Source organism: Somniosus microcephalus, chromosome 13 (assembly GCF_052327205.1).
Source record: "Somniosus microcephalus isolate GS21.2 chromosome 13, FLI_Smic_1.0, whole genome shotgun sequence".
Classification (NCBI taxonomy): domain Eukaryota; kingdom Metazoa; phylum Chordata; class Chondrichthyes; order Squaliformes; family Somniosidae; genus Somniosus; species Somniosus microcephalus.
Window position 1 is genome coordinate 42,467,201 of NC_140999.1, and position 23,988 is coordinate 42,491,188.

General features: G+C 45.0%; 1 protein-coding gene across 6 annotated transcripts in view; it reads right to left on the reverse strand.

Moving 5' to 3' along the window:
• The window catches only part of LOC147108271 (phospholipid-transporting ATPase ABCA1-like), a 177,662-nt gene that overhangs the window by 43,259 nt on the left and 110,415 nt on the right, over positions 1-23,988 (reverse strand). For all 6 annotated transcript variants that reach the window (XM_086004827.1, XM_086004831.1, XM_086004826.1 and 3 more), the window contains 11 exons: positions 21,240-21,444; positions 19,848-19,964; positions 18,319-18,490; positions 15,962-16,093; positions 14,377-14,516; positions 14,144-14,281; positions 13,051-13,265; positions 11,558-11,630; positions 7,877-8,079; positions 4,743-4,791; positions 1,485-1,589 (listed from right to left, as the gene is read on the reverse strand). In XM_086004827.1, the coding sequence (XP_085860953.1) occupies positions 1,485-1,589; positions 4,743-4,791; positions 7,877-8,079; positions 11,558-11,630; positions 13,051-13,265; positions 14,144-14,281; positions 14,377-14,516; positions 15,962-16,093; positions 18,319-18,490; positions 19,848-19,964; positions 21,240-21,444 (1,549 nt within the window). The remainder of the gene's footprint in view (positions 1-1,484; positions 1,590-4,742; positions 4,792-7,876; positions 8,080-11,557; positions 11,631-13,050; positions 13,266-14,143; positions 14,282-14,376; positions 14,517-15,961; positions 16,094-18,318; positions 18,491-19,847; positions 19,965-21,239; positions 21,445-23,988) is intronic.

Here is a 23,988-nt window from a genome sequence, read left to right on the forward strand (position 1 = left end):
CCGACATCCACACATGCGCAGTTTCCAGCAAGATCATGGTCAGGAGTCCCCAGCCAGTTTTCTTCTCCTTAAACCAGGGGCAGAGCTCCCGAATCTCAGTCCTATTTGAGATCAGCAAGCTCAGCACAGACCAGGATTTGTACGCCCTCAACCCTGTCACTGACGGTCATTTTTTTCATTTAAATGTTACTCTAAGAGTTAATGGATTTAAATATTGGGCAAATGCAAGAGGCTCTTTGAGCAAAATTGCTTCTCTTTCAGGTTTTGCATGCGCTCCCAACAGGTTAACTTCAGTCAAAACTGTATCCAATTTTTATTCAAGTCATACCTTTCGTTCCAACTTTCCTTTTTACTGGCATTTGGGAAGCATTAGAAACAGAGAGACAATATGTTCAATATAAAAACATTCAGGAAATAAGTTTCATGTAATAATCCTGAATTTGCTCCAAATACCCACACATGCTGTTCCCGGAACTGGAACAAGTGACGGATTCACCTAAATTTAGCAGTATTCTTAAAGTTAAATTCGGACATTAACATCTGGCGTCCTTGTGAAAAATACAGTGCTTTTTTCATGTTCCTTTTTATTGGGGTATTTATTGGGCAAGTGTTTTCATATCCGAGTGATGTTACTCCCTATGGCTGTGTGGGCCACTCCGGCAGCTCCCAGGCTAGCACTGCTGCTCCCTCCAGCTGGCCACCTTGAGCCAGTTGTGAATCTCCCATCCCAGCCTGTGCTCGGCACTTTGCTGCTGCTCAGCTTGACAAATGACCAGAGCAGCGAGACTTGCCATTGCCTTTCCTTTTGTCCTTTGGATTCTGAAACTGCTTCCCGAGGGGTGCCTTCTGTTCCTTAGTCCCATTTATGCGTTTCCCTTCTCTGTCACTCCTGAAAGAGCCGGCTTGTGCTGGTCCACTGCCGTTGGTCATCGTCCTGTACCTCATCCAAATGGCCGTGTTAGTAGGCAGTAAGTGCTGGCAGACTATTCAACCATGAGGGTGCGGTACAGCCAAGTCCAGTGGCAACACACTGGCACCTCACAACAGGAGCCACTAGATGGCAATGTTCCCGCTAAGCTGCGCAGTCAACTGCAAGGTCCCACGCAGGCCGCTCACTGGCTTTTACAGCGGAGATACCGCGCATGCGTGAAAATTTGAATGGCCCGCGCATTGGGGGAGGCAGGCCGCGCAGGAGGCAGTGCAGCTTATGGGGAACATTGCTGGATAGTGATCAGGATCGGGAACCCGGGCTGATTTATTTCCCCCTTACTAACCCAGGGCCACTGAGGCCAAATGTACCACCATGACCATCACCCCAGCTGAGAAGAGCTAACAGACAGGGGATTGACCCTGGGACCTTCCTGGCCTCGTAACACATCAGTTGAGGGGAAGGTCCGTTCATCCAGTGAACTTTAATCTGGCGGCAGCAACACACAACAATATTGTCCCCAAAATCTATCAAGATCATTAAATATGCACATTACCAGGTTCTGCATCAGGCATCTCAAAATCCCCTTCCTCGCTGACTGGCTGCAGTGTGTGCTCACTGGACCTCGAACATCTGACTCTTTTAATGGGGACATTTCCATCTGTGAAACCAGAGAAAAATATTAAGAACACAGAAAGTGACACAAAGAAATCTTGAGTAAATAAAATGGTTATAAAGTTCATGAGTAGTGCAATAGATGAACAAAAGCCCTTCTGCTGATGCAGCCTGATCATGTGTCAGCGTTTGACCCCAATATACCGACCTCCATTTGCTGCAATAATTGGCCAACAGCCAGATCTGGCCCAGGATGAAATCCCACCTCAGAATCCGATCTGGTGTTGGTGTAAACGCAATGGACTCGTGACTTGAAATCTCGTGATGATTTAACACATTCCTCCCCCCTCCTCCCATAATTCAGCAACTCAGATTAACGCAATTAAGAAAAATCCCACTCTGGCACTGCCAACATCCCAGATTCTTAAATGAGCACAGAAGCCAAGCGGGAGTCTAGAGGTACAGCAGAAGTCACAGATGGCTCCTTTGACTCTGCTCCAGCACCACTGCAATACTCCCGCTCGTACACTGTGCGAGACCTCCCTATAAATTGAGAGTGCTGGCAATGCGGATACTTAAAAAAGTGCATAGGAACATAGGAATTGCTAGACGATAAAAGACCAAGGTCTATCTAGTTCACCTTCTATCATCCTAGTAGCCGCATGATACAATGATAATGGAGTTTTGTCTAATCACGGCAATCAATCTCTATTAATTAGTCTACAACAGACCCAGAAATGACATGAAGAAAACCCCAGGGGTGGAAAGCTTTTGGAACCGTAACTCCAAAGTCACCTTTTCCCTCTCAAGCTTGCTATACTTAGCACACATCATGCCTCAAATTACTCATATGCTTTACCCCAAAATGTACATGTGTGTATACTTAGAGGTAAATTAAATAACCGAATGGATCTCGGGTAAATGAGACACTGCCACCTCAGGTACATGTGGCACAGACCCACCACGCTCAGTTTTTTTTTGTTATTTTGTTTCTCCCCCAGCAAAATTCCTTCTCCCTCCCTCTCAAGATGTGGATTTTTGCTGGGGTAGCACTTCATGGGCAGCGACAGCCATCCAATCCAAGCGAGTGTCAGCAGGCTCTTTCACCATGGGGGGGCATCACAGCTGAGCCTCATTGTGTCGTCCCTCAAAATAGAATCATAGAATAGTACAGCTCATCGGCCCATCGAGTCTGGAGCAGCTCTTCTGAAGAGCAATCCCGTTAGTCCCACTCCCCCATTCTTTCCCCATATCCCTGCAATTTTTTCTCCTTCAAATATTTATCCAATTCTCTTTTGAAGGCTTCTTTTGAAGCTGTTTCCACCACCCTATCAGGCAGTGCATTCCAAATCCTAAGCACTCGTTGCGTAAAAAAGATTTTCCTCATGTCGCCTCTGGTTCTTCTGTCAATCACCTTAATTTGTGCCTTCTGGTTATCAATCCTTCGGCCACTGGAAACAGTTTCTCTTTATTTACTCTAAAATCTTCATGATTTTAAACACCTCTATCAAATCTCCTCTTAGCCTTCTCTGCTCTGAGGAGAACAACCCCAGCTTCTCCAGTCTATCCACGTAACTTTAATCCCTCATCCCTGGAACCATTCTAGTAAATCTCTTCTGTACCCTCTCCAAAGCCTCCACATCCTTCCTAAAGTGCGGTGCCCAGAATTGGACACAATACTCCGGCTGGGGCTGAACTAGTGTTTTATAAAGGTTTAGCATAACTTCCTGGCTTCTGTACTCTATGCCTCTATTTATAAAGCCCAGGATCCCATATGCTTTATTAACTGCTTTGTTAACCTGTCCTACCACCTTCAAAGATTTGTGCACAAGCACCCCAAGCTCTCTCTGTTCTTGCACCCCCTTTAAAATTGTCCCATTTAGCTTGTATTGTCTCTCCTCATTCTTCCTACAAAAATCTATCACCTCATACTTTTCTACGTTGAATTTCATCTGCCACGTGTCCGCCCAATCTGCCAGCCTGTCTCTGTCCTCTTGAAGCTTATTACATAGAAACATAGAAGATAGGAGCAGCAGTAGGCCATTCGGCCCCTCAAGCCTGCTCCGCCATTCAATGAGATCATGGCTGATCATCCAAATTCAGTACCCTGTCCCTGCCTTCTCCCCATATCCCTTTAGCCTTAAGAAGTATATCTAACTCCTTCTTGAATATATTAATGAATTGGCCTCAACTGCCTTCTGTGGTAGAGAATTCCACAGGTTCACCACTCTCTGGGTGAAGAAATTCCTCCTCATCTGTCCTAAATGGCTTACCCTTTATCCTTAGACTGTGGCCCCTGGTTCTGGACTCCCTGGCCATCGGGAACATCCATCCTGCATCTAGTCTGTCTAGTCCTTTTAGAATTTTATAAGTTTCAATGAGATCCCCTCTCATTCTTCTAAACTCCAGCGAGTATAAGCCCAATCGACCCAATCTCTCCTCATACGTCATTCCTGCCATCCCAGGTATCAGTCTGGTGAATCTTCGCTGCACTCCCTCCATGGCAAGAACATCCTTCCTCAGATAAGGCGAGCAAAACTGCACACAATACTCAAGGTGTGGTCTCACCAAGGCCCTGTACAACTGCAGCAAGACATCCTTGTTCCTGTACTCGAACCCTCTCGCTACGAAGGCCAACATACCATTTGCCTTCTTAACCGCCTGCTGCACCTGCATGCTTACCTTCAGCGACTGGTGCACAAGGACACCCAGGTCTTGTTGCACTTCCCCTTCTCCCAATCTATTGCCGTTCAGATAATAATCTGCCTTCCTGTTTTTGCCACCAAAGTGGATAACCTCGCATTTATCCACATTATACTGCATCTGCCATGCATCTGCCTAATTACCCAACCTGTCCAAATCATCCTGGAGTTTCTCGGCATCCTCCTCACAGCACACACGCCCACCTAGCTTACTATCTTCCTCACTGTTTAACATCCACATGTATGCAGTTTCCAGCAGAAGTCACTGGTTAGTGAGCAGGAGTTGGAGCCCCAGCTGATTTTTTTGCCCCATCCCTAGCCTAAGGCATTGAATCCGACTGTAGCATCCCTCCTGCCACCCCGGCTGACACCAGCTAACTTAGCTGAGATTGAGGATCAAGTCTGGGGGCTTGAAACAGGCTTTTCTAAATAAAATAAATGTTTGTGAAGAGTGAATGAGAACAATGTGAAGGTGTAAGTAATAACTTTTAAATTACCTGTAACATCACTGTCCACCCCTGTGTCTTCAGCCACTTTGAGAAAAATCTAGAAGATACACCACATATTAAAAATGTATCAATTATATAACATTTTATCAATTTCAATGGTCTCAAAAAAGACAGATTAAAAAAATGAAACATGGGATAACGGATACTAGGATCGGAGCAAGAGAGCTGTAATTTAATCTGCCTGTCACACTTCACTAAATGTGACAACAAACAGCAGTAATGCCAGTATTGTATCAGCTATCAGAGGCTTGTGAGTGAGTTATCAAACTGTGTAATCTCTCTTCCTAATAACTCCCCCTCCACTTTGATCTTCTGCTCTGTGACGTTGTAACTCTCTCCATTGTCAGTGATCATCACGTAAACAGGCTCTTGGGGGCTGGATGATGCAGTGGGTTACCCACTGTCCTTTCAACTCTGGGCTCAAATCCAGCCCAGTCTGATGGGACAAACATCTCCTGTGTCTGCTGGCTGCAGGAACTCTGCAGCCTTCCGGACTCAATATCGAGTTCAACAATTTCAGATCATAACCTCGGCCCCTATTTCATTTTTTCTTGTAATTTTTCCACTCCTTTCCCCCCCCCCACTTTCCTTCTGTTTCGCTCTCACACCTGGCAGCTATCCCTTGCCCTGCCAGTACACTTTACACCCAATATCAGCCTGTTACCATCTCGTCTAGCTTCTAACACATTTCATTGTCTCTTTTTTACTTCTTTTGTTTCTTTTATCCGATCGCAGCCCTGCCTCCGATCCATCTTTTCTTTCCAGTTTTGAAGAAGGGTTCGACCCGAAACGTCAACTCAAATTTCTGTCCACGGATGTTGCCTGACCTGCTGAGTTTTTCCAGCATTTTCTGTTGTTATTTCGGATTTCCAACATCCGCAGTACTTTGCGATCGTCCTATATGACCTGAGTTTGGGCAGCTCCAATCCACTTCCTGGTGGGCATGGGCCTCCAGCACAAAGTTGCCCCTAATAGGACAGTCGCACTCAGAGGCCACAGGATGGCTGGTTAATAAAAAAAATCTACCTGGTAGAGTTGCCTCATTCTTCACCACACTTTAGGAAGAATATCAAGGCATTGAAGAAGGTGCAGAGAAGATTTACCAGAATAATAACTGAAGTCTATCATCCCAGGTATGTGGAGACACTAGAGAAGCTGGGATTGCTCTCTTTAGAGCAGAGAAGGTTAAAGGAAGATTTAATAGAGGTGTTCAAAATTCCGAGGGGGTTTTGATACAGTGGATAGGGAGAAACTGTTTCCACTGGCAGGAGGGTCGGTAATCAGAGGACACAGATCCAAGATAATTGGCAAAAAAAACCAGAGCGGAGACAAGGAGAATTTATTTCATGCAGCGAGTGGTTGTGATCTGGAATGCGCTGCCTGAAAGGGTGGCGGAAGCAGATTCAATAATAACTTTCAAAAGGGAATGGGATAAATAGCAGAAGGAACATTTTGCAGGGCCCTGGAGAAAGAGTGAGGGACTGATTGGATCGTTCTTTCAAAGAGTTGCCACAGACACGATGGGCCGAATGGCCTCCTTCTGTGCTGTCAGATTCTATGATATGTACCCACACCCTCTATAGCAGTGTAGCCTTGCCTGAAAGGTTCTGGGGAAACCATAGGCTGAACATGCACATGCAGATAGGCAGTGCTAAATGTGGTCTCCTAATCCCATATCACACAAAACCCCATAACCTACACCATCGTACCAGATCGTTTCGACCGGAAGCCAAACTGAAATTAATGCACCATTTACCCGTAACCCTCAAAACTACACTTCTGCATGGGCAGGGGAATGGGACTGAAGTCTGAAGAACACAAATGATTCAAGCAATGACTATCCTACCAGGAAGACATTCTATCCTTCTTCTTCATTCCATAGGAGCATACCAAAAGTACTTTTGAAGTGTAGTCACTGCTGTAATGTATGAAACACAGCAGCCAATTTTCACAAACAGCAATGAAATAAGTGACCAAATGATCTGTTTTAGTGATGTCAGCTGAGGGATGAATATTGTCCAGGGCACTGGTTGGGGGGGGGGGGGAAGGGGAGCTTCCCTGCTGTTCCTCGAATATTGCCATGGGATCTTTTATGTCCACCTGATGGGGTGGCATACAGGGAGCTTTACTCTGTATCTAACTCTTTTCGTACTTGGCCTGGGAGTGTTTGATGGGGCAGTGTAGTGGGAGCTTTACACTGCATGTAACCTGTGCTGCACCTGACCTGGGAGTTGCTCGATACTGTCGCGGCGTGCCTGAAACGGGAAAATGTTCCATTTCCAAACACCAACATCCCTCGCCCTGAGAGACACATTTACCAAAAACAGAAACAAAGACCCCCACACTGGTGCATGCAGTGGGCTTTGCCAAGATAAATAGACAAGTAGAGAAATACAAATAAACACCACCAAAAACAGACCAAATGGTGGACCATCCATCTCTGTTGCTGTTTGTGGGACCTTGCTGTGCATAAATTGGTTATCACATTTGCCTACAAAACAACAGTGACTACACTTCAAAGTAATTTATTAACCATGAAGTATTTTAGGATGTTCTGAGGACAAGAAAGGTGTCATATAAAGGCAAGTTCTTTCTTTCAAGATCAATGAAAACCAACGAGAGAGATTGGCTCTGCCCTCCAATAAAACTATCCCCCCACACCCACCCCCAGAACAATAAGGTATTTATATAGCTCCGTTAACATGGTAAAATGTCCCACGGTGCTTCAAAGGAGTGTTATCAATTAAAATTTGACACCGAGCCACATAAGGAGATATAGTAGGACAGGTAACCAAAAGTTTGGTCAAAGAGGCAGGTTTTAAGAAGCATCTTAAAGGAGGAAAGGGAGATAGATAGACAGAAACATTTAGGGAGCAAATGGCTGAACTTAGGGTCTAGGTGACAGAGGCACCTCTGCCAATGGTGGAGCACAGAAAATCAGGGATGTGCAAGAGGCCAGAATTGGAGGAGCGCAGAGATCTCGGAGGGTTGTAGGGCGGGAGGAGGTTACAGAGATAGGGTGGGGTGAGGCCATGAAGGGATTTGAACACAGGGATGAGAATTTAAAATCGAGGCGTGGCCGGACCATTGCCACATTTTAGTCCATTCCTCTGTATGCTGACCTCTTCGAGGGTGGTGTCGGAGATACCGTAACTGGAAATTCCGAGCTCACAGAGACGGTTATCCAGTTCCTGGAAGAGTTCCACAAACGCGCCATCTTTTGCCCCAACATAGGGTAAAATATAAGTCATTTCGTGCCCAAAATCTTCCACCAGACGTGCGTCGGAGACGTATTTCTGCACCAGTGCTAAAACGGTCGACACATCTGGGGAAATACAAAAACAAGGAGACAAACATGAAAGCCATGCCCATGACCCACTGCCTGCAGCTCGCCAGCCTGTCAGGATCAGTCCTTACCCAGCTTTAGCAGAGAGGGCGGGTCATCCCACTGAAATATGGTAACCCATAACACCAGGGCAGCACAACCAAAAGGCACCAACTCGGCAGGCGGACACCCGCAGAATGCATCTCCAGAGCAAGCCACTTTAAGTCCCACTCATCACCACTCTGCATCATCCACCTTGTACACATCGTACCAGTTCAACTCACTAACTTGATGCCCAGGCCACAGGCTTGAGTAGCGACTTCACGGGCTCTCAGATCCACCACAGAGCAACCCATGTTAATATATTTTTTTAAATGTTACACATTACCGATTAAAAACTCACTTGCCCTCTCTTTTTGCTCCTCTCCCACATCCGGGTCCCAAGAAACATTCCAAAATGGGAAGGTTGCGGATGAGGGCCCAGAAATACATGGAGCAGCACATCTGCTAAGTCCCATGGGGAGATGAGCCGCAAGTGGTCCGAGGAGCCGCAATAGGAGTATCAGAACTGAATACTATGAATGTAATAGAAGATAATTCATTGTAACCAGAGAAGGACTGCAACAAAGAAAGTAAAAACCACTCTCCTTCAATCAAACTCTAATTTGTAATGTTCATAGACTCATTTGGGTTCAAATTGCACTTTGTATGACATTCTTTTCTCTGATAACCTAACGCATTTATTTTAAGCAGGTTAAAACCTTCATCAAAATTGGATACAAAGGAATTTCATATAAACCCACCGCTAACATTGGCCAGCATGGTTACAACCTCAATTGTCTTCTATTAATGAGTTAAATGAAGCTTTTTCATCTGAGCAGTGGAACCTTCTTCATATTCTCCCAAACAGGGGAAGGAGCATTATACCATGTAACACCCAATTATACCATGTAACACCCAATCTATTATACCGTGTAACACCCAATCTATTATACCGTGTAACACCCAATCTATTATATACCATGTAACACCCAATCTATTATACCATGTAACACCCAATCTATTATACCGTGTAACACCCAATCTATTATACCGTGTAACACCCAATCTATTATACCGTGTAACACCCAATCTATTATACCATGTAACACCCAATCTATTATACCATGTAACACCCAATCTATTATACCATGTAACACCCAATCTATTATACCGTGTAACACCCAATCTATTATACCATATAACACCCAATCTATTATACCATGTAACACCCAATCTATTATTCTACTGCTAAAGTACAACTATGTATAACTCTGTGCACTCCCTTAAGGTCACAAGTTGCCTTGCTGGTCAGTCAACAACAACTTGCATTTATATAGTGCTTTTAACGTATTAAAACATTCCAAGATGCTTTACAGGAGCGTTATCAGACAACATTTGACACGGAGGCTAATTGCTTATCAGCAGATCCTCAGGCTAGTTAGAGTTGTGATTGCATTGGAGAGGGTGCAGAGGAGATTCACCAGGATGTTACCTGGGCTGGAGTGCTTCAGCTATGAAGAGAGACTGGACAGGCTGGGGTTGTTTTCCTTAGAGCAGAGAAGGCTGAGGGGGGACCTGATTGAGGTGTACAAAATTATGAGGGGCATAGATAGGGTAGATAGAAAGGAACTTTTCCCCTTAGTAGAGGGGTCAATAACCAGGGGGCATAGTTTCAAGGTAAGGGGCAGGAGGTTTAGAGGGGATTTGAAGAAAAACTTTTTCACCCAGAGGGTGGTTGGAATCTGGAACTCACTGCCTGAAAGGGTGGTAGAGGCAGGAACCCTCACAACATTCAAGAAGCATTTAGATGAGCACTTGAAATGCCATAGCATACAAGGCTATGGACCAAGTGCTGGAAAATGGGATTAGAATAGACAGGGCTTGATGCCTGGCGCGGACACGATGGGCCGAAGGGCCTCTTTCTGTGTTGTATAACTCTATGACTCTAGTTTATACTGGCTTTCTGTTTTTTTTTTATAAAAGTAGGACACCTGAAGTCAATTGGACGGCATTTTCTGTCACATGGGAAAGTTTCTCTTTTTTTATTAAAAGCTTTTTATTTAAGCATGGCACAGAAATTTGCATGAGTCTCAATGTAAAGAAAAAGAAATATATAACATTCTTGTGGGTGTCTGGTTCTATCGGTATCCTGGTGCCTTAACAAAATATCAAAAATCTTTCCCAAGACTCCCCTCTCCCATTATGGATTTATTTAGAATCCCACTGATCTTTTTGGGCCAATATGTTATGTTGGGACAGAGAGTTCATCCGAAGGCTCAGCCCCACCAACTTTAGAGGTATAGTTACACTTGGGGGTGATTTTGCCAATGTGGGAGCATTGGAGGCGGGACTGCTGCTTGTCAGGTTTTAGTCCCGCCTCCATCGACTTGTGGCCAACCCACACTATTTTCCCTCGATTGACCTTGTTAAGCCTGCCCGGCGGGCTTAGCAAGTCAATTAAGGGGAAGCCGGTTAGAGAGAACATCAGCGAATGACGTTTCATCTGTGTCATCGTTTGACAGCTCTGTGAAGCTGTCAAACACTGACATTCTATGTTGTTTGACGAGTCCTTGTATTCAAGACTCATCAAACCTCTTTTGTGAGCAGAAATTAGATGGATGTTGTATCGGAGAATGCAGCAGCCGTCTGTCATCTCTGCCGGTGAGATGCGAGACTCTCCGCATCCCCAACTCTTGAAGTCTGCAGGAAGAAACAAAGGTAGGTAAACTTTTTCTATCACTTTCCACTCACCTCACATACTTACCTCTCCACACTTGCACCCATCACTTACCTCCGCCTTTGCACCCCTCCGACCCCCGCAGACCCACTGCTCGCCTCGGTGACCCTGGCGGGGATTTCCGACATCGGGAAGCCCGCACCTCTGGTGGAAAAATGGGGATAATCCTCTTAACTGCTTGTTAACTACCTGTTAACAGGCAGTTAAGTGGCTGTAATCCCCTTCCTGCCTCCAGGAGACAGGACCCAGCGCGGGTCAGCTACCCGCCTCGTGGGAAGATGGCACGGAGGCGGGATGGGTACCCGCCCCCAGATTCTGCCATTTTCCCGGCAGTCCCGCCTCCAAACCCCCCTCCCCAGGGCTGGCAAGATCGCGACCTTAGTGAAACTCAATCATTCCAGACTCTCTGTTGAATGGACTGTCCAGTGTGAACAAGCAATGAAAACCTGGGTCTATGATTCTGCTGTTGGGACAAAGGAGCTGATCCTGTGGGTTTGCTCCTTTTAGGAGCCCTGGGGACCTGTTGCAAATGTAAAAGTCAGAGAATGACGTAGAGGCACCGCTCGACTGAAACTGGATCCAGTTGAAGCAAAAAGGATAAAAGTGCCTAAGTGCTCGGTTGGACTGTGAGTGCCGTAAGTGAAAGGGAACAATGACAAAGCACACCTTATTCGTACCAATAAAGGGAGTGAAACTTACCCAGTGCGCCGGTTTCACTGTACTGCTCACTGCCAAGCCCAGTATCATAGCTCCTCTCGGAATCACTGTCATCCTGGCAATATTAAGAACACAAGAAACAGTCAATGACGACAAAAGGCCATCAGAGTGGATCCCTCTAGCGAAACGGAGGTTAAAATCTGCAACCGAACAGAAGTAAAAACTCATGGCAATCCTAGCCTTGGAAACTAACACAAGGAATGTCAGGACTGAATATTATGCAGATATCAGAATGTGAAAAATCCCCCCTAAAATAAGAACATAAGAAATAGGAGCAGGAGTAGGCCAATCGGCCCCTCGAGCCTGCTCCGCCATTCAATAAGATCATGGCTGATCTGATCCTAACCGCCAATCTACTATCACTGAACCATCTCCTGAACCTAACAGAATTAGACACATGAAATAGGAGCAGGATCAGGCTACATGACCCCTGGGCCCGCTCCGCTACCCACAGGGCCATGACCGATCCGAACCTAGACTCATGTCCAAATTCCTGCCCGTTCCCCATAACCCTTAATTCCCTTTACTTCTAGGAAACTGTCTATTTCTGTTTTAAATTTATGTAATGATATAGCTTCTACAGCTTTTTGGGGCAGCATATTCCATGGACCTACCACCCTCTGAGTGAAGTAGTTCCTCCTCATCTCAGTTTTGAAAGAGCAGCCCCTTATTCTAAGACTATGCCCCCTAGTTCTAGTTTCACCCATCATCGGGAACATCCTCCCCGCATCCACCCGATCCAACCCCTTCACAATCTTATATGTTTCAATAAGATCGCCTCTCATTCTTCTGAACTCCAATGAGTAGAGTCCCAATCTACTCAACCTCTCCTCATATGTCCATCCCCTCATCCCCGGGATTAACCGAGTGAGCCTTCTTTTTACTGACTCGAGAGCAAGTATGTCTTTTCTTAAGTATGGACACCAAAACTGTACGCAGTATTCCAGGTGCGGTCTCACCAATACCAGAGAATTTTAATACTCTAGAAAAGCAAAGCACGTGAGTGAGTGAGTGAGAGTGAATGCGCACGCACAGTGCAGGACAGCAAAAAGGTTGACGAATAGGAGAGAAGATGAGATAAGTCATGCTGCTATATGTAAATGTTTATTCTAATAACTACAATGAATACAAGTTTAAAAAATATAAACATTAATCCAACCAGGGACCCGGTTTTCCCTCCTTCCTGTGTCAAAATCAAGGTTCACTGCACTAACTCCTACTCTGACTGATTATTTCCCAGGATCTCAAAACGATGGAATTCCTCACCTCCCCCAGTTTCCACTCCCTCCTATGATTTACAAGCTTTTAAAAGAAAACCTGGTTTCACCCAACCACTACTTCCTAATGTACCCGATATTATCTGCTACTCATCTCACCCTTGGTGAGGCCCTGCACTGTGGGCCTTGGCCATTTACAGATGGCTCAATAGTGTGTGCGAGAGAGAGAGACAGACAAGTGCAAAATTCCTGGGGTACCTTTCTCAGACCGATGGTGGTGCTGCTGGAGCTGGCTGGTGTTGTCTTATCGTTCTCTTTTTTAACTAAGGTCAGGTAATAGCCAGTTCCCAAATGGTTTTTGAGGAACAGCGAGGAGCCACAGCAGCAGAGCTTTCCATGGGAGATGATGGCAATTCTGTCCCCAAGGAGGTCCGCCTCATCCATGTAATGGGTCGATAAAATTATGGTGCGGCCTGCAGAATGACAAATCACAACTAACAAATGCAATCTCCTTTAAAAAGCTCCATAAATAGTTAGAGTCTTGGCGGAAGCGGTAAATTTCCCAAATTAAATCCCTGGTCAGTGATGAGTTAGCTGATCGCAGCTTGCGTGGCACTAAGTGCCACTAGAATTGCTCTCAGTAGCCCTAGGAATGGGGGTGGGGGGGAACCTAATCAGCTGGTGTTCCTGCTCCTGCTGAGAAGGTCAGCATTAGTCGTGGCTATGATGCCCTCCAGAGTCACATAGCCTGGCACAGTCACTGCCTGGGGGATCAGACATGATGAGTGGCCACTTGGGAAAAGTAACAAAGAACATCCAGCATCTTTACCCCTGCAACAGTTCAAAGGTTTAGAACAGAAAATGAGTGATTTGATGATCATTGAACTTTGCTTTGGAACAAAAATGAAAAGGATCAACTAAAGAAACCCAGAACTTGGATTAAAATGTGGTTTTGGGACATTATAATTACTTCTCCGAATGACCTTCGGACACTGGTCTTGGTAACCAGGAAAGCACCAAACGCCTTGGTCACAGGAGCAACTGCGAGGGTAGCAGTAGCGTTAGGGAGAGAGAGGGGGGAAAAATGGAGAAGGGAAGAAAGACTCAGCAGAGGGGAATAAGCTGGAAGTGACGAGAAGCAGCTCTGGCCCATCGAGAAGCCACTATTTTCCTAGTTCTTTGAATAAAATTGGTCACAATTTTTTGTAATTTACATCAGCACAAAACAGTGAAAGGTTCAGAGGCAGAGGATACCCACTGATTTATTATGGATCTAACTGACACTCTCAATTAATCAGCATGTTTTATTAGTCCCACCAATGAGTTAATAGTCATTTGTTACATGACTCACCTTTCCTATATTTAAGCAGGAGCTCCCATATTCCTCGGCGGGAGTAAGGGTCAACGCCAGCAGTTGGCTCATCTAAAACAACAACCTTTGACCCACCAACGAAGGCTATGGCGACGGAAAGCTTTCGTTGCATGCCACCTTAGAATAAATACACAAATAGAATATTTATACATTTAGGCAGAAAAAACATGGTGACCTCTTACACTGGTTGATGGGAAGAATTGACTTGTCACCTGAGAGATTTTTTGTTTGTTCTTGACGTTTGTGCAGCAGACCCACATCGTCAATCATCAGCTTAATTTCTTCATTCACCTCCTCCTCAGTCAGCCCCTTCAGTCTTCCGTAAAACCAGATGTGCTCCTCCACAGTCAGTCTAAAACATCAGTTTAACAATTACAAACAACAAATTACTGAACGGTGCAGCGTCCCTTCCCCATTGGCCCTTTACAGATTCGGATTGGAATAGATACGCAACAGTCACTGAGCGCTCTGGTTTTCTGATCAAATTTCAATCCTCTGCTATTGAAGCTGTGTATTTATTAATGCTTACTGGTCAGGAAGACTACTTTACATCAAGGCAGTGAATCAATTTCTCAGCTCTCTCCCTGGTTCGGTGGGTAAGTGTTCCATCCAGTGTTCAACCATGCCACACAGTCCAGGAAGGTCCCTTGGGCTTTATCCTCAGTTTGTACTGAGTAAACGGACCTTGATCAGGGCAGAGGTTGGGGTGCTACAATTCACCTTTGTGCCCTCTGGCTAGGGAGGTTTACTGCCTGTAATCACTATCCAGTGACCCACCGGCTGGAAAATGTGCGTGTGGACATTGGATGAAGACAGATTAAGGCTCAGTTATAATGACCTCCATAGTTGAATAGGCTGCTGACACTCAACGGCCACACTCACTACTTGGACAAAGTACTTGTGGGTTACCAGCACAAGCACCCAGGGGCTGTACCGCAGCATTTGTCATTGCCTTTGGGAGAAGGGGGGGTGAAGAAGGGGAACTATTTTTTACAGCAATAAATGCTAGAGAATTGGAAAAACATGGGATGGATATGAGGATGTTCTTCACAGAGAGTAATCAAGAGTTGGGAAGGGTAATGAAGGTTTAAAAAAAACCTTGGAATTATTTAGGTAACAACAACAACTTGTATTTATATAGTGCCTTTAACATAGTAAAACGTCCCAAGGTGCTTCACTGGAGCGTTATCAAACAAAATTTGACACCGAGCCAGGTGACCAAAAACATGGCCAAAGAGGCAGGTTTAAAAGAGCATCTTAAAGGAGGAGAGGTAGAGGGGCAGAGAGATCTTAGGGCCCAGGCAGCTGAAGGCACGGCCGCCAATGTTGGAGCAATTAAAATCGGAGAAAGAGACCAGAATTGGACGAGTGCAGAGATCTGAGGGTTGTGGAGCTGAAGGAGGTTACAGAGATAGGGAGGGGCTAGGCCAGCGAGGGAATTGAAAACAAGGATAAGAATTTAAAATCGAGGCGTTGCCGGACTGGGAGCCAATGTAGGTCAGTGCCCACAGCGGTGATGGGTGAGTGGGACTTGGTGCGAGTTAGAATACGGGCAGCAGAGTTTTGGATGAGTTGAAGTTTATGGAGGATGCAGGTTTGGGAGACTGGCCCGGAGAACACTGGAATAATCAAGTCTAGAGGTAACAAAGGCATGACTGAGGGATGAGGGATGCTGTAATTGGGAGGACTGCAGCTTTTTCTAGATAGATAAACTGGAATGGGCTGACAGCCTTTCTCACCCACATCTATCTGGGTGATCTGGTGATGTAAATGTCCTTTTTTTAAAAAAATACTTACATGTCAAAAAGTACATTGTGCTGTGGACATATCCCTAGTGACTTTCTGATTGTATCCATCTCGGTGAAGATATCTCTGCCCAGAATATAGGCTGTCCCAGAGGTGGGTGGGAACAATCCGGTCAGGATAGACCTTGCAGGAAATAATAAACATAATTTCAGACTATAATGGAAGTGTCACTGTAGAAAAAGACCATCAAAAATGTGAATCAGCAAATGCTGGAGATACACAGTAGGTAGGTCAGCATCTGGCAAGAGGAAAGACACATTAAAAGAGCAAACCCTGTGCTGGAACTTGTTCAAGGCAACTGTCGTGAACAGTATTTCATCTTCCTCCTGGGTAAGCTTCAACCCTCTGGTCTTGACGCTGACTTCAAAAATGCAGGAAGCCTACCTGCCCCTCCGCTTCCTCTTCCCCCTCCCAATTTTCTTATTGGGTTCTCCCATTCACATTCTATTGCTCTTCGGAAGCATGTTTAGCTCTTTCGCCTTTCCAATCACTTTGGAGCCTAGCAGAGATGCCTTTGAACTGATATCCAGCACTTTGCACCTCTTGTATCCCGATAGAAAGGTCCCACCCGAAACATTACTCCACCTTTTCTCTTTCAGATTCTGACTGAACGACTGTGCATTTTCATCTTGAAGGTGCCAGCTTGGCTCAGTTGGAAGCATTCTCACCCAAGCTAGGCTGCGGATTCATGCCTCACTCCTGGTCTTGAGCCAATCAACTAGACTAACACTCCAGGCAGTAAAGGGAGTATTGCATCATCAGGCCTGTGATCCTGTGGCATTAATTAAAAAGAGCAAGTTCTCCCAGCCAACATTCATTCCTTAACCAACACCACCAAAAACAGATGAACCGATTAATTATCAAAAATATAATGAGAAAGGGCAGGGAAATCATGCTTAGACAGCTCTCGCTGAAGAGCTAGCACCAGCACACGTGTGACAGGCTGAATGGCATCATTCTGTGCAGTAATTTTTATGATCTTATTGGTGTTTGTAGGGTTTTGCTGTGTGCAGAACAGCTGCTACATTTGCTTACATAAAAGTCAGTGCGATTTGAAGTAGTTCTTTGGCTGTGATGCACTTTTGAGATTTATCTGAGCTGCGACAGGGCACTGTATAAAGACGTCTTCCTTTTTACTTTAATTCTCTAGTTTTGTTCACAGTTTGGCTGCAAAAAGAAATCATCTCACACATGAATAAATTACGTTAATTCAATACAGGAGAGGGGAAGCGATTTGGTGGGGTGCATTACAGCACAAAATCCCGCCATGGCTACATTTACCCATGAAGAGTGATTCAAAGTCCCAGAGGCAGAGAATGCCAGTTTCACTGGGTCTGAGCGTAACAAATCATTGACTCTAACAAAGGGTCTAAGAAACAGTTCAATAAATGAAATTTTTCCGTAATTCCATTATTTTGAATGGGGGTCAGGATAAGGAAAGGTTTTAATGGGAGAGTCTAGCAGGCTCTTTGCCCCAATCAAAGAACATTAGCCAGCCCAAACACATTCCTGCTGAAAGAGCGCAGCATTTATAACCGTAATTTATCAATAAGTAATTATTTTATACTGTGTTCCAAAATGCCCATCACTCAGATAATGTTTTTTTTTTTTTTTTTTTTTTAAAAAGGAGAGGGCGGGTGAGAGAGAATGAAAAAGAAGAGATTTCGAGAGAGAGAGAGAGAGAAAGAGAAGGGGAAAGGGAAAGGGAGAGAGAGAGAGAGAGAGAGAGAGAGAGAGAGAGAGAGAGAGAGAGAGAGAGAGAGAGAGAAGAGAAAGAGCGAAAGAGATAACATGGAGAGAGAACACGAGGGAGAGAGAGAGGGAATACTAGGGAGAGAGAGAGAGAGAACACGAGGGGGAGAGAGCGAGAAGGGGAGAGAGGGGGAGGAAGAGCGAAAAAGAGTGGAGTGAGGGGGCGAGGGAGATAATGAGGGGGGCGAGGGAGATGGTAAAGAAAGAAAATGGGAAAGACCGAAAGAAAAAAATATCAAGTGACCAATGGAGCAGAGCAATCAGGAGCACATGTGCAACCACTGAGGGAGACGTGACTCTTCCTGCTCCAAATTGTGCAATTCCATTTGATGTTTCCCAAGTCTTTTGATCAGTATTGCCCCATCAGAAGCCCCACGACATCAGTATTTGAGCTGGCACGGGTAATCCTCCCAAATACAGCAGGAGAACTGCAAGGTACAACTTGGTGGTATAATGGTGGCCAGCAGTTACTATCATTAGATCAAACATCGTAAATATTGTAATGTTTATTTAATATTAAAAAATACTTACCAGGCAAGACATCCCCTACCTACCCATCCCAATCAATACCGGCCCACCCATCAAACAAATCTTACATGGTCGTTGTTTTTCCAGCTCCGTTGTGCCCCAGGAATGAGGTGATTTGCCCCTCATAGAAATTGAGGCTAAGTCCATTAACAGCCACCTTCTTCCCATTCCCGTAAACCTTCACCAGCTTCTGGATGGACACGCCCAACTTGAGATGAGTTGGTTCCTTCTCCAGATGGACTGAAAGAAACAAAGAAAAAAATGTTTTGAAATGTGATTCACTCTGTAAAATAATTGTCTCAGGTCAGTCAGTAGCAAACAAGAAGGCCCGAGCTTAAAAACATGTGCTCCTATTGCTCAGCCATTTTAAACTAACCACACACTGATCAATCAAACATTCCCAGGTAGAGGAACAGTTGGGGGACTTCCTTTACTTGACTGCGAATAAAAAAATGACACTCTCTTATATTCTTTGGGGGAGAAATTCATTATAGCCCCATTTGAGGCACTAAATTTTAAAAGTTGAGAAAATTAAAATTAGCACCAGGCACTAATGTTTCTTAACTTTTAAAAAATTCAGTTTTGCGCTCCAGGAAGGAAGTGGAGCGCTAAATCAAGCAGCAGGCGGGGGCGGAGACTTCAGCAGCGCTGCACACTGGGCCGTGCAGCGCTACTGTGTTCAAAGGCTCCTTCCCTCTCTTAAAGGGAAGGGCCATCGCTACAGACTCTGCAATTTAAAAAGTACCTACCTGGACCACCAAGGCAGCCGCGATCCTGCATGATCAGCCCAGCACTCAAGCAGAGTGCCGGGCTGATCGCTCGTGGGCGAGAACCCGTGAAAAAAATGTCAACAGGTGAGCTAAGTTTTTTTTTTTATATACTTACCTCGGCCACCTCGCCTTTAATCATCTCCCCTGAAGCGGCCGCTGGCCGATGCACGCCTCCTGCAGCTGTCGGTGTTTTCAACCGACGCTGCTGCAGGGGGGCGGAAGTAAATTTCGGGTCCGGGGCGTTACCGGGGCGATGACGTCACGATCTCTGGGCGAAGGAGATCGGGGCACAATGCTGTAGCGCCGCCGCAAAACTTCCGCCATATGTCAGCGCTGCGCCCGGTTGCAAAGTCATTTGTGCCCCATTAGCGCCCCCCCCACCCCCGAGGGCGTTAACGGGAGGCGCAAAGGCACCCAATTTCACCCCCTTTGTCTCCCTTCTGCTTCCCCTCATCACACACACGGCTGGATTGGGCCTGGAATTCACACCAATTTTATTTTTAAAAACTGTGAGGCGAGTTGACTGCCCATATACAGCAGCAACATCGTCTGCACACATCCACAGGCAAAACTGTAGTCGTAAAAGTCATTACAGCACAGCTGTTCAAACGTCTCATGCAGCACTCCAAATCCACCCTGTAGTGTAAAACAAGGTGTAGTTAGATATCAGCCGCATTACCAAGATCAATTTTGGGAATATAAGCCAACCATAGACTGGCAAGACACTCTTGAAGGAACCGTTGATGATCTTAAAATTACTGGAGGCACACAAAAATATAACAAATCCAAAATGGTGGATCTGAGCCATTTGGTTCCGAAGCCCTTACCTTTATTGGTGCTGCCATTATCAGAGAGTTGAAACGGATCCTCATTACAATGAAACTCTCCACACCAGTAACTCCTGAGGACAGGAAAATACCAGGGTTTGGGGACTCCGTATTGACCTACAAGCATAAATCCAGTAATAAAATGGGACCAGAATCTGTTACACCTTAACAACTAATACTCCCATTCAAGTAGCACTCTATGTGCAGAAAGATGCCTCAAAGCACTTTACAATGAGGAGGACAAGAACACATGCAAAACCAAGCATGGGAAAATGTGAGGGGAGCAGGGAAGTTAGGATGGTGAACTGAAGGCATGAGTCAAAGAAGCAGGTTTTGAGGAGGATTTTTGAAAGTAGAGAGAAAGGTGGCAAGGCAGAAGGAAAAGGATAAGAAAGAACATGCATTTATATTGCAACTTTCACATCATCAGCCAATGAATTACTATTGAAGTGCAGTCACTACTGTTATGTAGATAAACGCAGCATCCAATTTGCACGCTGTAAGGCTCCACAGCAAATATGAGCTGGATCACCCAGTTAATTGGTTTTTGATGTACTGGTTGAGGGATGAATGTTTGCCAGGACACAAGGACAACTCCCTGCCCTTCAAACTGTGCAACAGGATCTTTTATGTCCACCTAAACAGGCCTCAATTTAATGTTTCACCCGAAAGTTGACACTTCCAACAGAACTCCCTCAGTACTGCACTGAAATGTCAGCCTAGATTATGGGCTCAAGTCCTGGAGTGTGGCTTTAACCCACAACCTTCTGGCTCAAAGACAAGAATGCTATCAACTAAGCCAAGTGGACCCTTAGAGAATTTCTGAGAATAGTTGACTTTCTTCCCTCTTCTTCTGAAGAAGCTGACTCTTGCTGGGATTTGGTTCACGGGTACTGGCTGCTTGCCAGTACATTGTGTAAGTTACCATTCTTCATGTAAGAGCCTATACAGTGCAAGCTGGCAAGATATTTAACCGTGGGGCCATCACAGACCAGCCCTCACCCAATGTTCATACACACACCTTCCAGCAGCAGTCAGTGGATAGCTGGAACCCTGGCTGATTATTCCCCTCCGCAGCCCAAGACACACTGAGGCCAAATGTAGCATCCCTAATGCCACCCAACTGAGATTGGCTAACTCAGCTGCGATGAACCTTGGGACTTCCTGATCTGTATGGCTCAATGCTGCACTGTACAATGTACTTATGAACTCAGCCTTCAGAAAAGCTTCTCTGGATGAAGTGTTTTCAAATGGATTTTCATTTGGCTGGTTAACAAATTTATGAAATTTGTTTAACAATTGTATTTGTCTTTTATTTAGCCCAGCTAGATCAAGGGGATATTTGCATTGCACTCTGGACATAATATAAAACATGATAAAATAATTAATTACCTGGAAACACTGCTTCAATGTACCAGGTGGCAATGCCATAGAGGACAGCGTCAAACAGCATGAGGATGATGGAAGTAGTAAAATTGTACGCATCGCCCTCTACAGGGCTGGAGGCAAGGTTGAACCACTGGATACCAATTCCTTGTTCCTCGTAGAGAGAGAAATATTCGCATCCAAAACCAAATGCAACCGGAGACAACAGGCTCTGTGAGCAAAGACGCAAGGGATTTCAGAAACAATCTAACGCACTTCTTAATCCCATGAACAATAGCAAACTTCTGGTAAATCATGAAAACATGACTTTTTTTTTTCTAAAGAAAGTAGTGTGGGCTTGAAATTCTGGGTCTGGGGAGAGCATAATGAGGATGGATTGCTGAAGGGGCAATATGGGGTAGAACTTCAATCTGCCCTGGTTAAATTTGGCTCCAGGTTCTGATGGCAAGTCTTGCTGGCATATCTGGAGACGTTGCTGGGCAACTCCAGAATTCATCTATTAAGACCCAACAGAAATCTCGCCAGCTGAGAACTAGCACAAGTTCTGTTGAGGGCCTAGGAAAGACCAAAAAACAAAAGATCCCGGAGGGGATTGATTATTTTTGAAAACATGCACACTTGCTCCCTTAGGAACAGAAGAATATGTAACTTATTATCATCTTTGGCCTTTCCCAGGCTTCAATGTCTCACTGATGAAGCGGACAGATTTCAGCACAACAGGGCTGGCGCCTATGAAATGCCCTTACAGATGAGTAGTGCCTTCTCACCCCAATTATGGGGATGACTCCATCCTTGTGATTTGCGATGGGGGCTGTGTTGCTGGCCAATGCAGGAAGGAGTCCTGCTCCACTGAGGTACTTGGTGGCAGAGCGGGGACCCCAGAATTACAGGCTTCATATATTTGGATTTCCATCTGAAAGCAATTCAGTGACTAGTTTCTGTCAGTGAAACAATCCATCAGTATTTCTACTTCATTGTTTGTCTCGGACGAGATTGCACAATGTTACACATCAGCTGGGGTTGGCAGCTGCTGCAGGGAAAAAAGACAAATGCATAGCAGCTTCCTCAGATGTATTTCCAACATTTTTAGTTTTTATATCCCTACAACAGAGCAGAGTTTAACCCATTCCAATTCGAAAACAAGACTAACCGACTGACTCCAACTCGAGACTCAACCCTAAAATCTAATTTGTCATCGACTCTAGCCTGGGACTAACTGACTCTAACCACAGATCTAACCCAACTTTAACTGAGTGTAACCAACCCTAGCCTGAGACCCCACTCGCAACAAGACTTAACCCAACTCTAATCCTAGACTTAACCAACCCAAGTCAACTTCAAATCTACTCTAACCCAAGACTTAACATAACCCTAAATTGAGACTAACCAGAGACTTAATCCCATCCTAATCAACTCTAACCCAAAAAATAAGAGTCTAACTAACTCCAACTCAACTTAATCCACTGCTGTCGGAGATGAGCTTTGTATAACGCAAGACTTTTTCATCTCGTTGCAGCATTTAAAAAAAAAAAAAACAATTCCTAGTTCATTAAATTCAATATTAGCTGCTTCTTTGTGCTAGTATTTAGCACTGAACCCGGCAACCATTACATGATGCTTGGGTCAGCCTTCCCTTTTCAGTTTGGATGCAAGGTCCCCACCCAAGTCTAAACTGTGGAACTCCTCCACTCTCAGTCTTCCCTTTCCTCGACAACCTTCAGCTTTTTTGAATCCCAACCTTGTTTTCACTAATCATTACTTTTTGATTTACCGCATAGAATAGAATCTCTCTTTGCCCATCTGGGGCTCTCGCTTAAAATAAACACAGCAAAGCAGCATACAACAGAGGGAAACCCTGGCCGATAACTGCATCTTACCCAAAGCTGAGTAATTCAGTAGAATAGAACTGAGTCCAACCTTCGCTTGGCTTGAGTTCAGATTATCAGATGGCAATTTGGAACACAGAACGTGTTTGGCTTTGTCACTGAATCACAGATGAATTGGTTCGCCTTTTTCCTGTGTTCAACATAAGGCCATTTCCTCATCACTTTTATATGAATAAATTGGGATGGGGGAAGCACTGATGGAAATTGTTCACCGTGTATTCAGGCAATCCATTTTATTCCCAGATCAAATGAGTCATGTCATTTATTATTCAACATCCATTAGGCAAAGCTCTGTATAGATATTAACAGGTATTTACAGCACACCCAGTCAGAGTGATATTTGCAGCTCAAAGATGAATGCTGTGGGTGCTAATAGGTCACTGTCTCCCACCTCTTGGATCTGGCCTTAATCCCAAACTGATGGGATGAAAGTCTCCCATATCTACTAGTTCTAATGGTCTCACATTAAATGAGCTTCAGCAGTCTCAATCTAGTTTAGGCTACAGCATAAGCACAGCCCTAAAATAGCTCTAATTGGCAATCTCACTTAGAGAGGATACATGATAGCTGGTGGAGAAATGGAAAAATGTCATACTGCTAGAAATTTTGCGGTTGGGACTGAGACACATTGTTGGATTGAAGTAGAGGGAACTTTACTCACCATCTCACCAGACACTGGAGTGCTTGATGCGACAGTGTAGAAGGAGCTATACTCCTAACCCATACTGTACGTGACCTGGAAGTGCTTGATGCTGGCAGTGGGTACCGGAAAAGCAGAATAATGAGCACAAAAACAAGCCCCATTATTGCTGAAACCAGCCCGGCCTTTCTCAATACTGCAAAACTATCAGTACTACTCTGCTATTGTC